Source organism: Amborella trichopoda, chromosome 6, assembly GCF_054954075.1.
Source record: "Amborella trichopoda isolate Santa Cruz 75 chromosome 6, AtrichopodaSantaCruz75HAP2 v2.0, whole genome shotgun sequence".
Lineage (NCBI taxonomy): Eukaryota > Viridiplantae > Streptophyta > Magnoliopsida > Amborellales > Amborellaceae > Amborella > Amborella trichopoda.
The window spans coordinates 53,621,859-53,638,356 of NC_142341.1; the positions used below are offsets into that span (position 1 = coordinate 53,621,859).

Sequence of the window (16,498 nt, forward strand, 5' to 3'; positions counted from 1 at the left end):
TCCAAAAATAAGAAATAAAATATCAAATGACTTATAAAAATTCAAATAATAAATCAAAATAATTTAATAATAAAATGAACACAAGTAAATTAATATGATGGGAAGTGGATCCATATGGTTCATGAATTCAATCAACGATCATAGGGTACTCCACCTTCAACTGTAGACTACAAACCACACTTCTTTTATCGAACCGACTCAGTGTTTCCCATGACCCACAGTCCAAGCATGAGATTATTAGTAGATCACCAAAGTCTGGTCGATGAGCTAAAGAGTCGCAATCCCAATCTGTGGATTACAGGTCCTCTCCTAGAGACAAGTCAACGTCACCACGACCTGATACGACCACAGCTCTGTGGCGCATACGGGTATCTATCGCACATGCATATGCTTCAACCGAAGGTGAATATCTAGCTTCCCCGAAAGATCTATCCATATGCATGCCATGTGATGGAACATAGATGAGGTTTTGACCCCTATCTCTGTAGGCCTACCATCACACACAAGGGTTACATCGTCCCTCGGCTCACTCATCTAGGCATAAGGTTCGACCTCATCAAGGGCTAACGCAAAAACCCTTCTCGATTTATTTTTTTATGCCCAAGTACCTTGGGTTTTCCAATCAGCTGGCCTAGATCGTCAAGCACAGTTCGGTATCCGCAAATATCATTTGCTTAGTATGGTCTTCAAGGGACCACACTCCCATTGAGTTTATGTTCCACTACAATAAATATTTTTTATTACACACTCATAAGGCCTTTAAATGCCACTTAAACCCAACAAAAGAGAAACAAAATCACAAATCACATACTTGAAAAGTATGGTTGGGTTCCATTTCTATCACGGGTAGGGACCGCTCTCCTTTGATTTACAATATTTAGGAATGGGCTCAAAGCTAGTGGTAATCGTGATTGATTGCCAAAACTCAATATTGTCAGGTTTGCTTCGGAGTCTACTTCGGTTTGGTCTAAAAAATGAAGCAATTTGGTGCTTTGGCTAATTCAAGGGAACACTTTAGGCTTTTTTTTTAATTTTAAAATATATATTTTTTTAATTTTATAAAAATTCTAAAAATAAAAATTGTAATAATAAATAAATTTGTTACAAATGAAAAATATAAAAATATAATATAGACTCACATTGAAATTACAGACAACATCTAATGACTTAATATCAGCTGGCGTTTGAGAAAATCTCACAAAAATATTCAAATTGTCACTCAATATATTGTTTGAGTCGCAACTTATAACGTTATAAACTTCATTATCTTAGTACAAGACCAATCCATGCATCATTAAAATTATCTAGCTATATATATATATATATATATATATATATATATATATATATATATATAAGCAATGATTTCATGCAACCGTTGTATAGTAATATGATACAACAACCTTAAAAAACCATCTTATGGCTATTTGTTTGATCCAAAATTTGAAATATACACCCTTTTTATTCTAATGAACAATTAAAAAGAATGAAAAATTTGAAAACACCACCTAGAAAGTATATTTTAGCCCAATTAACATAGACCGTTAATTTTGGTGAGATGCTTAAATCTAGGCCTTAAAAGGATTTTATCATTTCTATTTTTTTTGGATGGATTTATTATCATTAGATGAACAATGTTAAAAAAGAAACAATGATTTTGCATTTATAAAGGCTAAGATCTTGAAATTCACAAAATGAATGGTCTAGATTCGTTTTTGAAGGGGACTCATTTTGACCACATATAGGGTTCAAATTAAACTTTCTTTTTTTGAGGATTGATTATTGAGATAAAGAGAGTGCATGCGCAAAATTTGGGGTCATATAAATACTACAAATATGGTTTTCTAGAAGTGTGGTTGCATTATACTATAATACAACCGTTGTATTAAATCATTGCTATATATATATATATATATATATATATATATATATATATATATATGAAAAAGTCTTCATAACGCCTATAGGCGAAAATGAAAAGTGATTTTTCCTACCCTCATCACCGTCCAAGTTTCATCGCGCGGCCACGATTGTCCTGTAATGTTTTATTTTTCATTTTTTTTCTATATGTCGGAATGACTTGAAATTTGGAGGGTATATACATCGTATTGAGGCGCATCTAATAAAAATATAAAATAAATTATCTGCAAAAAAATTGAAAATGAAACACTATCGGACAATCGTGAGTGTGTGATGAATTTTGGACAGTGATGGGGGTAAGCAAAATCACTATTCATTTTTCGCATATAGGTGTTGCGTAATGTTTTCACATATATATATATATATATATATGGAAAAATCTTCCCAACCCCTATATGCGAAAATGAATAGTGATTTTACCTACCCTTATCACCATCCAAACTTCATCGCATGGTCACAGTTGTCTGGTAGTATTTTATTTTTATTTATTTTTTTACAAATCTAAATTAATTGAAATTTAGAGCGTGTGTACATTTTAATGAGGGGCACCTAATTAAAATATGAAAAAAATAATTCACAAAATATAAATTGATCAAAATACCTCAAAAATTTACAGGGGTATTTTGGTTAATTTATATTTTGTTAATTATTTTTTTTCATATTTTTATTAGGTGTGCCTCACAAAGATATACACACGCTCTAAATTTCAGACTATTCTGATATGTAGAAAACAAATGAAAAATAAAACATTATCGGATAACAGTGACCGTGTGATGAACTTTAAACGGTGATGAGGATAGGTGAAATCACTGTTCATTTTCGCCTATAGGCATTTTGTAATATATATATATATATATATATATATATATATATAATTTTAATTCTGGTTTTGATCCTTTTATAATAATACTTTTTTCAGGAGGGTGAATACTTGTCATTGTATTTCCTTCAGTTGTTTCATATGAAGCATATTGACTTTGTATTGTATTTATTTCAAAATTAGGAATATGTATTTTTCGTTCCCTACATATTTCTTTTAACCAGACAAAAAATCCTTTGTTATATCGTTCTCTTTTTCGTGCCTTATTGTACTTTATATGAAATAATTCTACTAATCTAGGTTGAAAATGTTTTTTATACCAAGTTCTTATCTCCTTATTTTCTTCAAATAAGTAATCATGTTCTATAAATTGTTTGCTGAGTCTTTTTTCTTCTGTAAGAGTTAAGACTTGAAAATCCATTTCTGAGTCAGTTATTTCTGGTTCAGATTTTTATATAGACCTATATTGTGGGATGATAATATTTTCTCTTGTTCTATATAGACTTTCTAAGTTTGGATTTATAGAAGAAGTAGAACTTCTTGGTAATTCTATTATAGGTTTTGTAGATGATTTTATTTCAGAATCATCTTTACTGCTATTTCTTCTATTGTTGGTAAATTGGATTTCTATTTTACCATTAGGATTTTCTAATATTCTTTCTGGAATATTATTTATTCTTGGGGCTTGTTACTGATGATTTTCATTGTAGATTGACCATGATTCGGGTAGAATAATTTCTGACCATTCTATGGTTTTTGGTATAATAGTATTAGATTTTTCAATATTGGTTTGGAAAAGTTTTGTTTTTCCTTTTGTATCATGTTGTAAAACATTAGGGCATAATGTGGTCATAACTTTGTAACATATTCTATATACTATGGCTAAATTCTGAGATCCTGGGATCATATCGAATCCTTGGGTTTTCAAGTTTAGGGTTAATACCTTAAGGATATTTGGATCTTTTAATGATATAGAATAATTTGGAAAGCAATTAAAGTAACCTGGACCATTACATAAACTAGATTCTACCATACCTAATAAGGAATCATTAAACTTATTATGTCTAGTATCTCTTAAACATACTAATATTGAATTATTAAGTCCTAACCTAGTTAATGGTTTAATAGCTACTTGTATTAAGCCTATATGAAGGTAATTGTAACTTTTATCATTATGGGATTGTATTATTTTATTACTTAATAACTGAAAGTCTTCCTGGGTATTTGTTACTGATAAAGTTTGTTCTACTGTTTTTATAGCATAACCTACTTTGAAGTTAAAAGATCCTTTCTTATATATATCACTTATAGGGACTTTAGGTATATTCCAGTTCTGTATTTGGTTTTCAATACTATCTATTATATATGTATATATATATATATATTACAAAATACCTATAGGCGAAAATGAACAGTGATTTCACCTATTCTCATTACCGTTTAAAGTTCATCTCACTATCACAATTGTCTGGTAGTGTTTCATTTTTTATTTTTTTTCTACATATCAAAATGATTTGAAATTTGAAACATATGTTCAATAAAAATAGGCGAATCTACGAAAAAATATCAAAAAAAATATTTTACATGAAATAAATTGATCAAAATATCCCCGAAATATTTTAGGGGTATTTTGGTCAATTTTTTTCACAAATTATTATTTTTTATATTTTTATTAGGTGTGCTTACTAACATGTACACATGTTCTAAATTTCAAATCATTCTAATATGTAGAAACAAAATGAAAAATAAAACACTACCGGACAATCGTGACCGTGCGATGAACTTTGGACGTAGGTAGACAAAATCACTGTTCATTTTCGCCTATAAAAGTTGGAAGACTTTTCCATCCATATATATATATATATATATAAAAGATGGGATTAGCCTACTAGCTCATATGAACATATGAGCCCAACATCTCAGATTGATTCTGAGCCAATTTGACGGTCACGGATGTCTGGTAGTGTTTGAATTTTAATTTTTTTTCCTACAAATCCAAATCACTTGATATTTTAGGAGCGTGTTCATCAAAAATAGGCGAATCTTCAAAAAGTATTAAAAAAATATTTTACATGAAATAAATTAACCAAAATACCCTTGAAATGTTTCAGGGGGTATTTTAATCATTTTATTTTTACGAATTTTTTTTTATATTTTTATTAAGTGTGCCTTGATGGGAAGAATACACATGCAAAATTTCAAATGATTTGGATTGATAAAAAAAAAAAACTAAAATTCAAGCACTATCAGACATCCGTGATCGTCAGATCGGTCCAGATTCAATCTGGACCGTTGGGCTCATATGTTCATACGAGCTAGTGGGCTAATCTCATCATATATATATATATATATATATATATATATAGCAATGATCCAATGCCACAGGTGTATCATAGTATAATGGAACGATACTTCTAGAAAACCATGTTTGTGGTAGTTATATGATTTCAAATTTTGCACACACACGCTATCTTCATCTCAATAATCAATCCCCCAAAAAAAGAAGTTCAATTTGAACCCTAGATATGGTTAAAATAAATCCCCTCCAAAAACGAATCTAGACCATTCATTTTGTGAATTTCAAGATCTTAGCCTTTCTAAACTCAAAATCATTTTTTTTTTTTTTTTTAACATTGTTCATCTGATGATAATAAAGCCATCAAAAAAATTTGAAAATGAAAACATCCTTCTAAGGCCTAGATTTAAGCAGCTCACCAAAATGAATGGCCTATGTTAACTTGGCTAAATAAATACTTTCTAGGTTGTGTTTTCAATTTTTTCTTTTTTTGTGATTGTTCATTGGAATGAAAAAAATGTATATTTCAGAATTTGGATCAAACAAATGGCCATAAGATGGTTTTTTAAGGTTGTTGCATCATATTACTATACAACGATTGCATGAAATCATTGCTCATATATATATATATATATATATATATATATATATAGAGCAATAATCCAATGCAACGATGATATCATAGTATAATGCAATGACACTTCTAGAAAACCATGTTTGTGGTATTTGTATGACCCCAAATTTTTCACAAACACTCTCTTCATCTCAATAATCAATCCCAACAAAAAAAATGAATCTTCTCCAAAAACGAATCTAGGCCATTCATTTTGTGAATTTTAAAATCGTAGCCTTTACAAATTCAAAATCATTTTGTTCTTTTTTAACATTGTTCATCTAATGATAATAAAGCCATCAAAAAAATTGGAAATGAAAAAAATCCTTCTAAAGCCTAAATCTAAGTATCTTACCAAAATGAACGGCCTATGTTAATTGGGCCAAAAAATACTTTCTAGCTTGTGTTTTCAATTCTTGTCTTTTCTTGTGATTGTTCATTAGAATGAAAAGAGTGTTTATTTCAAAATTTGGATCAAACAAATGGTCATGGTTTTTTAAAGTTGTCGCATCATATTACTAAACAACGGTTGCATGAAATCATTGCCCATATAGAGCAATATATATATATATATATATATACACACACACACTGAGCAATGATCTAATACAACAGTTGTATCATAGCATAATGCAACTACATTCTAGAAAACCATGTTTGTGGTCTTTTTATGACCACAAATTTGCACACACTCTCTTCATCACAATAATCAATCCCAAAAAAAAAATTGAATTTGAACCCTAGATATGGTCAAAATGAATCCTCCCCCAAAACAAATCTAGATCATTCATTTTGTGAATTTCAAAATCTTCGCCTTTATCAACTCAAAATCATTTTTTTCTTTTTTAATATTGTTCATCTAATGATAATAAAACCATCCAAAAAATTGGAAATGAAAAAATCATTTTAAAGCCTAGATCTAAGCATCTCTCACCAAAATGAACAGTCTATGTTAATTGGGAAAAATACTTTCTAAGTTGTGTTTTAAATTATTATTATTATTATTATTTTTTGTAACTATTCATTAGAATAAAGAAAGTGTATATTTCAAATTTTGGATCAAACAAATGGCTATAAGATGGATTTTTAAGGTTGTTGCATCATATTGCTATACAATTGCATGAAATCACTACTCAGTCCAATCCTTACCCTTGTAACCAAAGCTTTTACCTTTTCAATTGATATGTATCAACATTATAGGTCCCTTTTGGCACAATACACAAGATTTCAGGGTCAGCGTAAAATGCTAAATATCGGAGTCAAGGCATTTAATTATTCCCCTCTCTTCAGTTGAGTGGGTAAAACCGAAGGCTTCGGCTTTTTCGGCCGAAACAAACCGAATTTAACAACAGCAGCCGGAACATGAATTCCATTCCTACCGCAGATAAAAGACCCATCCCCACTGAACTACCAAAAAAGAAAAAGCATAAACGCCCAAATCCAAAATTCTTTAATTCGGAGTTTTGATTCAATGATCTTTCACATGTATCTACAGAGCGTTCTAATATCATTGGAAAACGACAGAAAACAAGAGAGCAAAACAAAAAAAAAACACAGAATCGGGCACAAAAATGGAGATGTCCAAAAATTGTCCTATTATAAGCGAAACATCCTTCATGAACATCCCAAAAATATTATTATTTACAGTGTACAACAATTATTTAATATTACAGCAAGAAATAGTACAAGTTTTCCAAAGAAAAGTATCACAAGCACTTTGGAGAATAAGATTGAATCTGGGTTGATATATTACAGCAAGAAAATAGTACAAGTTTTCCAAAGAAAAGTATCACTAGCACTTTGGAGAATGAGATTGAATCTGGGTTGATATAAGGGCTACAAATTAACTTTGTTAGAACTTTTTACAAACTTTGCTCACATGAAAATAGCGACTTCAATGCATCTTTATAGGGCGCACTCCATACAAAAAAATAATTAAAATAAAAATACCGAAATATCCCATAAACATTTAGCGATATTTTGGTTATTTGTATTATAATTATTTTTCTTTGTTTTTATGGAGTCGAATTTCATTAGAATACATTCAAACGATAATAATAATAAATAAACAAAATTAGTTTGTGGCGCCCAATTCAATCCAAGCCGTTGAATGGTGCTTGTGTGCCCTTCAGGCATCCATAAGATGTGTACACTATGACGTTCCATTTTATAATATGACCAAAGTGCCCCTATATAGCCAGGGGCATAATTATCTCTGTAGAAAGTTGGAGAGGAAGTGAGACCCTCCGAAACAAAGAAACAACCAGAGTTGGATCCCGTGCTCTCTCCATCATTTCATTGTATGCACACTGTGATCTGATCTTTCCATATTCCATTAAATTGTAATGATTTGGTGAGAAACTATGCGACACAGAGACAAAAGAAAGATGAGTAGCCCTTACCGGCGCATCAGAAGAACCCTGACCAACCAAAAGTTCAGGGCATTTTCACATCCAGAAGACGCGCCAAGCGAAATAGAACCTTCTGCTACCATCTCTTCGAGATTGTGCTCTCCCCCATGAAAGAGGGAGCCTTTACCAGCCAAAAATGCAAGGAATCTTCACACCTTGAACACACACCAGATGAAAAGAAACTTCTCCCACCTCTTAGAGTTTGCACTTTGCCCCATGGAGGAAGAATCTTTTATCAGCCAAAAGTTCAAGGAATTTTCACACCCAGAAAACACACCAGGTGGTCCCTGTAGAAAGAGATCACAGAGATGGAAACACTCCTTAGCAGGGAGAGGCAGAAAGAGAGCCCATGCTCATCCTGCAATAGTTAGGTGCAGATAAATGTCCCGGCTCATATTGCAACGAAACAGTTACCATCACTGTTTGAAATCCCAGCGATCCGGATCAGGAATCGCCAATCCAAACAGGAATCCGCTGAGACTGAACCAGTTTCATCATCATCATCGTCAAAGCTTTTCCCAAATAATTGGGGGTCCACTACACGAATCCTGAGTGAGGTCGCGACTGAATCGGTTTCAAAAACAAAAAACATATAAAAACAAAAAAACAAAAAATAAAAAACAAATAAGGGCTATTTCTAAGAGGGTCAGGGAAGGCCGTGCTCCCATATTTCAGCTCCCACACCCCATGTCAAACATGGAAGGGTTGATTGGTGAAACTTGGGCCTCCCACTCCCCAAAACTTCCACCAATCAAACACGTACTAAAGTTTACTTAAATGATTATCATAATTTAAATAACCCAACATATTAAGACTTACCTGGAACAAACGAGTGGAAGTTAGTATTCAAGAATGTCCAATATCACTTTGCTTCCAGCCATTTCAGAACAAATGTTGGGGGACTGTGAAGCAAGCCAACACACCCATACATGAAGACAAGAACATATTCAACTTCCAAAGAATAAATAGTATATAACAAAAAATAATAAATATGTAAAAAAAAATCAACTCATCCATCTTTTAGAACACTCCATATGAGGAACTCGCATAACACCCCTGATTATATATGCATCAAAGCAACAAACCATGATCATGGTAACATGGCCCAGATTCAGTCTAAGTGTTGGGTTTTAAACAAGTTTATTAGGGAAAGAAATACATGACAAAGTGCACTCAATACTAAGAGGGGAAGAAAGGGAAACAGAAAAAGGACCAGGGGGTCTCACCTTATCATTTAAGATCAGTTCAGAAAAGGTATGTCGCAGGAAACCAGTTCCTGCTGGGAAAGTACAACCCCAAGCTGCATAAGATTCAAATGTAGTTTGAAATATAGATGTATCAGAGGTGAAAGTGTTGAAATGCATGGATAGGCAACAACATATATATATATATATATATATATATATATATATATAGAGAGAGAGAGAGAGAGAGACACACACACACACACACACACACATGGATTAAGCATACCGAAGGCAGATGAAACTCTGATGACAGATTCATCACCAAATTGGAAGGAGAAGCTTCTAGCCTTTTCAGTCACAAATGTAAAGTCAAATGAGAAGACATCCTCTACCATGACTGGATGCTTATTTGCTAGGATGCCAAATGATATCCTGCTTCGAAGAGACATGTTCCAGATAGTAAATTCTCATGGAAGGGAAAATCAGATCTCAATATTACATGTTAATAATATCTAATTCAAATGTACATAAAAGCTCAAAGTTCCAAACAAAGAATCATAACACCAGACTGCTCTCTAGAAAGACTGGTATACTTTGAATTGACAGGTTTGTGATCCTTAATGGTTCGAGCAACAGCCATGTCAACTATAATTGACCAAACAAAGTGACTTCTACAGTAACAAATCAGAGCCCATTTCGATGGGAGAAATAGGAGCCAGCTAGGTCTGCAGGTTTTTTGAATTTTCATTTTATTTTTTGCAAAATCAACTTTTGGTGTTAAAAGAAGGTAAAGTGATGGACATTTACAACTGGAAATTGGTATACAAATTGTGGTAGATAGGAGTTTTGTACAAAATGATTACAAAAAAAGATGAATTATATTCCTACTTAAGATTGGGACTTTATGATCGTGTCATTTGTTAAATAGGAGTTTTGTACAAAATGATTGCAAAAACAGATGAATTATATTCCTACTTAAGATTGTGACCTTATGATCGTATCGTTGTTTGAAGAGGTGCTGTCTTTTGCAAGGGAATCAGCAGCTCCATATGTGTCTAGAAGACTATTGTATGAGGCAGGACAACTCAAAGATTTGGTTGAAGATGGTTTCAAGACTTCATGGACAGGGTGTTGTTTATCTCACTCAATTTATCACATTTATTAAGTCTCCCTTGATCAAGGGAGGGGATCCCCAACAGCTCTTGAACAGTTTGAGGCCTCTGAGCAGCCTCAGCCAGGGTAGAGTTCGTGTGTCTGATAGGACCCAACTAAACAAGTATGATTTTAGCAGTATGGCTAGCTCCACAGGTATTATGTGGCGTCTCAGATATTCTAATGGCCAAGATTGTGGATGGGCTGGTAAAACTAAGTGTGGCACTAGAAAACATTAGCAAAAGGCTAGGGATTCTGATAGCATAGATTTCTTTGGGCAGGCGCAACTCTTTGTATTTACCATCGATGTTACCACTTAAAGAAATGAGCTATTTCTCATTCTCTACATAAGTTATCATAGTTATATACCATTGACACCATTGACAGAGAAAAATTGGGCACCAAGAAAATTTAAGAAAAAAAATATTAAGTCTTGAAGATACTAAGCAAATGCGAAGGTTTCAAAAAACGGCCCCTTGGTGGTCGGCCTGACGCCCAGGCGAGCGCCCTGAACTTCAAGGGCCTTGTAGTGTAAATTCCAGCGTTTCAAAAAGCGCTAGGCGAGTCCAGGCCACCTAGGCGGGCGCCCAGCCTAGGCGGCGTAGTAGAAATTTTTTTTGGGGAGGGTTTTCTCCATCTAAAATAGCCTCGGTTTTAGATTTCAAATGAACCTAAAACCCACAAGTTTGCACCTCATTAGTATTAAAAAAAATGATTTCAAATGAACCTAAAACCCACAATTTTGGCCCTCCTTTAGTATTAAAAAAAATGACCCCCAACGTTTGAGCGGGCGGGGCGAAAACCCTAAGTGGGTTAAGGGGGGTGCCTAAGGATATCCGCCTAGTTTAAAAAAAATGATTTCAAATGAACCTAAAACTTACAATTTTGGCCCTCTTTAGTATTAAGAAAAATGATGCAAACCCTTGGGCCGCATTTCTGCCCCTGGGAGAGGCGAAAACCCTAAGTGGGTTCAGGCGGGCGCCTAAGGATATCCACCTAGTTTGGCCGCCTAGGCGCATGGCAATCCGCTTTTTAAAACTATGGTAAATTCATAAAAAAAAATGTATATATGTGTTGTCCAAACGTACATATATGCTATTTATGTCAATTTTATAATTTATTAGCTTTGAAAATTTTATATCCAAACATATGACATTTTTTAAAATAACCCCATAACCTATTTAAACTTTTGGGGGTCAAAATTACCCCTTTTGCCCTTTTGGACATCTTTAAAAATCTTTAAAAATAAAAAAAAGCCACATCCCTGACGTCGGCCTAGGTGCCTACCTAGCCTGCAGGCCAGCTCGGGGTGCCCTCCTGGGCATCCGCCCAAGTACATCCACCAAGAATGGGGTGTCCAAGTCCGGTCAGAGTATCTTGGCCGCCCAAGTACATCCACCTAGAGATGGGGTGTCCAAGTCCGGTCAGAGGTATCTTGGGCACCCAAGTACATCCACCTAGAATGGGGAGTCCAAGTACGGTCAGAGGTATCTTGGGCGCCCAAGTACATCCACCTAGAATGGGGCGTCCGCCCAAGTACATCCACCTAGAATGGGGCGTCTAAGTCCGGTCAGAGGTATCTTGGGCGCCCAAGTACATCCACCTAGAATGGGGCATCCAAGTCCGGTTAGAGGTATCTTGGGCGCCTAAATACATCCACCTAGAATGGGACGTCCAAGTCCAGGCGCCTAGGCACCAGGCGAACTGTTTTCTGAAACCTGCCCCAAATGCATCCTGAAATGGGAGTATAAATAAATGAAAGCCTATTGCTATTGTCAGTGAATTAATATTGCATAAAACATGAGAAACCTGCCCCAAATGCATCTTGAAATAGGAGTATAAATAAGTGAAAGCCTATTGCTATTGCAAGTGAATTAATATTGCACAAAACATGAACAAGAGACAACAAGAATATAACAATTACCATCCAACATGTGCTGTCCAAAAGCTGAAGTGCTTCATCGCGCCTATTAATCTTGCAGAGTCCCTTAATGAGGCAAAAGAATATGGACAGTTCGGGAATGTGACCCATCCTTGTCATGTCAGCATATAGTTCAAAAGCCTTCTCAATCTTGCCTGCTAAGGACAGTCCTTCAATCAAAGAAGAATATGCAGTTTTTTGAGCAAAACATGGTTGGACAGTAGACACGGACACCATCTCCTTATGTAATTCTAATGCGACTTCCAATCTCCCTGCCTTGCAAAGGCTATCAATTAGAATACTATAAGCAGGAACCATAGGAAACATATTGTATTCAGATATTTCATGTAAGAGCCCAAGAGAATTTATGAACTCTATACTGAACCCTTGAATCACATCCTTGAACCAGAGAGCATGGGGAGGCCAATAAGTTTGTTTCATCTCATCAAGAAGCCCACAAGCTTCATCCAAAAGGCCTGCAGCACAACAGTGATTTATTAATACCCGATAAGTGACAATATTTGGAGCGCACCCCTTTTCAGCCATCTCTCTCAGAAGCTTGAGCCCGAGATCAACTTTCCCAACTTTCCCATACCCATCAATCATTGCGGTGTAAGTTACCACGTTTGGGTGGCACCCCTTCTCTTCCATCATAACCAGAAGCCTAGAAGCTTCATCGGTCTTCCCAACTTTACATAGCCCATCGATCATCTCGGTGTATGTTACAACATTTGGTGAGCAAGAATTCTCGAGCATTTTGGATAGCACCTTAATTGCAAGATCAAGCCTCTTATCCTTGAACAGCCTATCTATCAAGGAGCTGTATGTGTACACATTTGGGCTGTAACCACATTCCACCATCTTGGCAAAGACCTTTTGCGCTTCATCCAACTTACCCACCTTGCAAAACCCATCAATGAGAGCATCATAAACGACATTGTTTGCCAGACAACCATCTTTGCCCATCGCTTCCAAAAGCTCATGGGCCTCAGACACTTTGTGGGCTTTGCACAAACCATCAACCAGAGCACCATAAGTAAAGACATTTGGCTCCATGCCAGCTTCACTTCCAAAATATACATCCACATCCACTTTAATGCCACTTCCCCTCATTCTCTCATAGACCCGACAAGCTTTGTCAACCTCTCCAGCCTTGCAAAGTCCATCAATAAGAGCTGTGTATGTAACAATATTTGGGGCACACCCCATAGAAAGCATCCTTTCAAACAGATCATTCGCCTCAATTAAGCGCCTCGTTTTAAGGTATGCATGTATAAGGGTGGTATAAGTGACAACATTAGGAAGGCAACCATCCCTTGTCATTTCATCAAACCAGTTTCTCCCCTGTTGAATAAGCCCAACCTTGCAAAAACTATCGATCAAAATAGTGTAAGTGAAAACATTAGGAACTATATTGTTCTTCTTCATTTCCTCAAACAAAAGTAAGGCCTTATCCACTTTATCAGCCTGGCAAAGTAACTCAACAACCTTTGTATAAGTGCTCGAATCCGGTATGAAGCCCTTAGTCATCAAATCTCTTATGACCACAATCGCCTTTTCGAATTTCCCTCTTGCACAAAGGCATCGGGTGAAACCCACAACATTTACCTTGTTCAATACACATCCTGCATCTAACATCTCCTCATACACTCTTTCGGCCAATTCCATAGCTTCAATGGTTGGTGGGTCTTCCCTCCCAAAAATCCCTCCTATCAAGATATTGTAAATTACATAACCTGGGCGGCAACCACAAACCCTCATCTTCTTTACCAATTTGTAAGCATAAGCAAACTCTCTAGACTTGCAATAAGCATGGACTAGAGAATTGAATATCGATGGACTGGGATGAAGGCCCTCCGAGGTCATCTGATTCAGAATTCTCCTACACCTATTCAGCTGTCCGGCTTTTAAAAAGCTCATGAGCAAATTCCTATATGTCACAACATTAGGGAAGCAAGAATTCGATCGCATTCTGTGAAGGAACGATATTGCCTCCTCTAAAAGGGAGGCCTCACACAACCCACTTATCATTTTGTTGTATAAAACAGTATCAGGCACAAAATCTTCCTTGTCAATGATGTTAAGTGCTTCTCGCCACTTACCAGCCTTACACAGGGTGCGGGCGAAGCAACCCAGAGTAAATCCATCCAAATTCAAACCAGCATTGCCCATTTCAGTATAGACCTGAGACGCCAATTCGAGCTGATTGGCTAGTAAGAGGACCTGAATCAATGCGTAGTAAGTTGTTCTACTGGGTCGATTGCCACAATCCTTTAGCCTTCCGAGCTCCTCTATCGCTTCTTTCCAGAACCCGCCTTTGCTGCATTTCCTAATAAGCACATTCAACAACCGCCCCAACATCTCACCGTCTTCCTCCTTGATTTCCGATAGAAATTCTACAGGAATTTGCACCCTTCTATCGACTGCCAAAACCTCTAACAGTGCATCATATGTTGCACCGACATGTTGATACCCAATTTGGCGTCCTGCCCAAATGAAGAACTTGACGCACAATTCAGGGCATTTCAATAGTTTTAGAACATCAATAACCAGTGAATGCTTCAGCTTCTCTCTAAAAGGCCTAAGTGATTTGGGCATCTCATCACCCCAATTGGTACCATTAGTCCTGATTAGTTCACAGAGCAACAAAGCCTCATCTGAGAACTTACCAGGATGGAGCTTAGCTTCGTTTTTCATAAAGTCGGCATCATAGTCATAAATGGACTGAAAAAGGAAGGAGAACTCTTCATGAGCTGGTCTGGAAATCATTTCGACGGGCACTTCCAGAGACCCGTTTCCACCATTTATGCAAAAATCAGAGTCACCCAACCCACTGAGATCCTCTGGTGATTGAGAAGAGGAGCAAAAGGTAAGACGATGGGTGTTCTTGAATGGGTGCTTACGCTTTCTAGGAGAGAAGAAATGGGTATTTTGCTTGAAGGCAGTAGAGACCACTGCGTGAAACATGATGCCCATTCTTGGCCATGGCAAATTCATCCTCTCTCGACGGAACAATGGAACGACGAAGATTTGTATAGAGCCAGTATCCACAATGGACTCTTCAGAGAAGAAGAGTGTGAAATTAGGGAGGAGATTTTCTGCAATGGTGACTTTCAAGAGAAGAAGAAGAGGAAGCCATTAGAGGAGCATGATGTTGGACACCCATTCTTTACTTCCCATAAAGCCCTAGAGTGGGTCACGGTTTCAGAAGGTTAGTTTTTACAAGTTTAGCCTTATCTTTCTCCTTAAAGCCAAAAATGAAAAAGGTGACCTTTAACTTTCACAAATATACCTTAATTACCTCTCTCTTTTTCTTTTTTTTTTTTTTTTTTTTTTTTTTAACAATTACGGTAGTTAAAGTACCGTAAAAACTAAATTGTTATACGGTAAAAACTAATGTAATAAGATAAAAATTAACATCATTTTAAGTACGGTAAAAACTAATTCATCTAATACAGTATTTTAAGTACCATAAACACTAACTAATGTAATACGGCATTTTACGTACCGTAAAAACTACCCATATCATACATTGTAAAAACTAACCCATGTTATACGGCACTCGAAATGCCGTAAATCATTTTCTACAGTTTATATTTATATTTATTTGTTTCATCATGTTTATATTTACCTCTTTCATCATAAACCATTTTATACAGTTTATATTTATATTTAGTTATTTCATCGTATTTATATTTATCTCTTTCATCTTTCTAATTTTTTTATGTTTTTCTCTTCTTTTCTCTTTAATTCTTTTTAATATTTATCTCTTCTTTCTTTCTCTAATTCTTTTTAATATTTATGTCTTCTTTCTTTTTTATTTCTTCTTTCTCTTCAATGAGATTTGTATAACCCCTGCATAGCTTACTATTCCCTATAAAAATTCCCTTCAACCTTATCCCAAATAAAAATTAGATGGAGTCATATTTATATCACCCAAATAAAAATTAGTTGGAGTCATATTTATATCACATTGGAATCGTGATAGTTGAGTTGATGACATCAGTAAAGAGAGAGAAAGAGAGGTAGGGAGATAAAAGATTTAGAGAGAGAAATAAGAGATAAACATAACAAAAATTTGGAGAGATGAAAAAGATAAATATTAACAGGATAAAAAATTTACGGCTGAGTGCCATATAACAAGGATTAGTTTATAGGGTAATTAAAATACCGTATAA

At 35.3% G+C, this 16,498-nt stretch overlaps 1 protein-coding gene across 7 annotated transcripts; it reads right to left on the minus strand.

Moving 5' to 3' along the window:
• Positions 1-7,262: 7,262 nt before the first annotated feature.
• On the minus strand, positions 7,263-15,541 carry LOC110008517 (Tetratricopeptide repeat (TPR)-like superfamily protein). Of its 7 annotated transcripts, none has more exons than XM_088869457.1 (6): positions 12,324-15,535; positions 9,534-9,679; positions 9,287-9,339; positions 8,880-8,962; positions 8,475-8,624; positions 7,263-8,347 (listed from the first exon to the last, which is right to left on the minus strand). In XM_088869457.1, exons 1-2 carry the CDS (start codon positions 15,315-15,317, stop codon positions 9,653-9,655), a joined length of 3,021 nt encoding a protein of 1,006 aa, XP_088725583.1. In that variant the 5' UTR covers positions 15,318-15,535; the 3' UTR covers positions 7,263-8,347; positions 8,475-8,624; positions 8,880-8,962; positions 9,287-9,339; positions 9,534-9,652. The 7 variants fall into 7 exon arrangements, with proteins under 7 accessions (XP_088725583.1, XP_020531966.1, XP_020531964.1 ...); XM_020676307.2 differs by having other exon boundaries at positions 9,287-9,360; XM_088869454.1 differs by having other exon boundaries at positions 7,354-8,347; positions 8,475-8,608; positions 9,287-9,360.
• Positions 15,542-16,498: the final 957 nt, after the last annotated feature.

Bases quoted from the DNA above. Each gene is read 5' to 3' on its own strand.
- LOC110008517 (XM_020676305.2), bottom strand. From the start codon at position 15,317: ATGAATTTGCCATGGCCAAGAATGGGCATCATGTTTCACGCAGTGGTC. The intron at 9,680-12,323 runs GTAATTGTTATA...TCTTCGAAGCAG, and splicing joins TGGACAGCACATGTTGGATG to GATATCATTTGGCATCCTAG.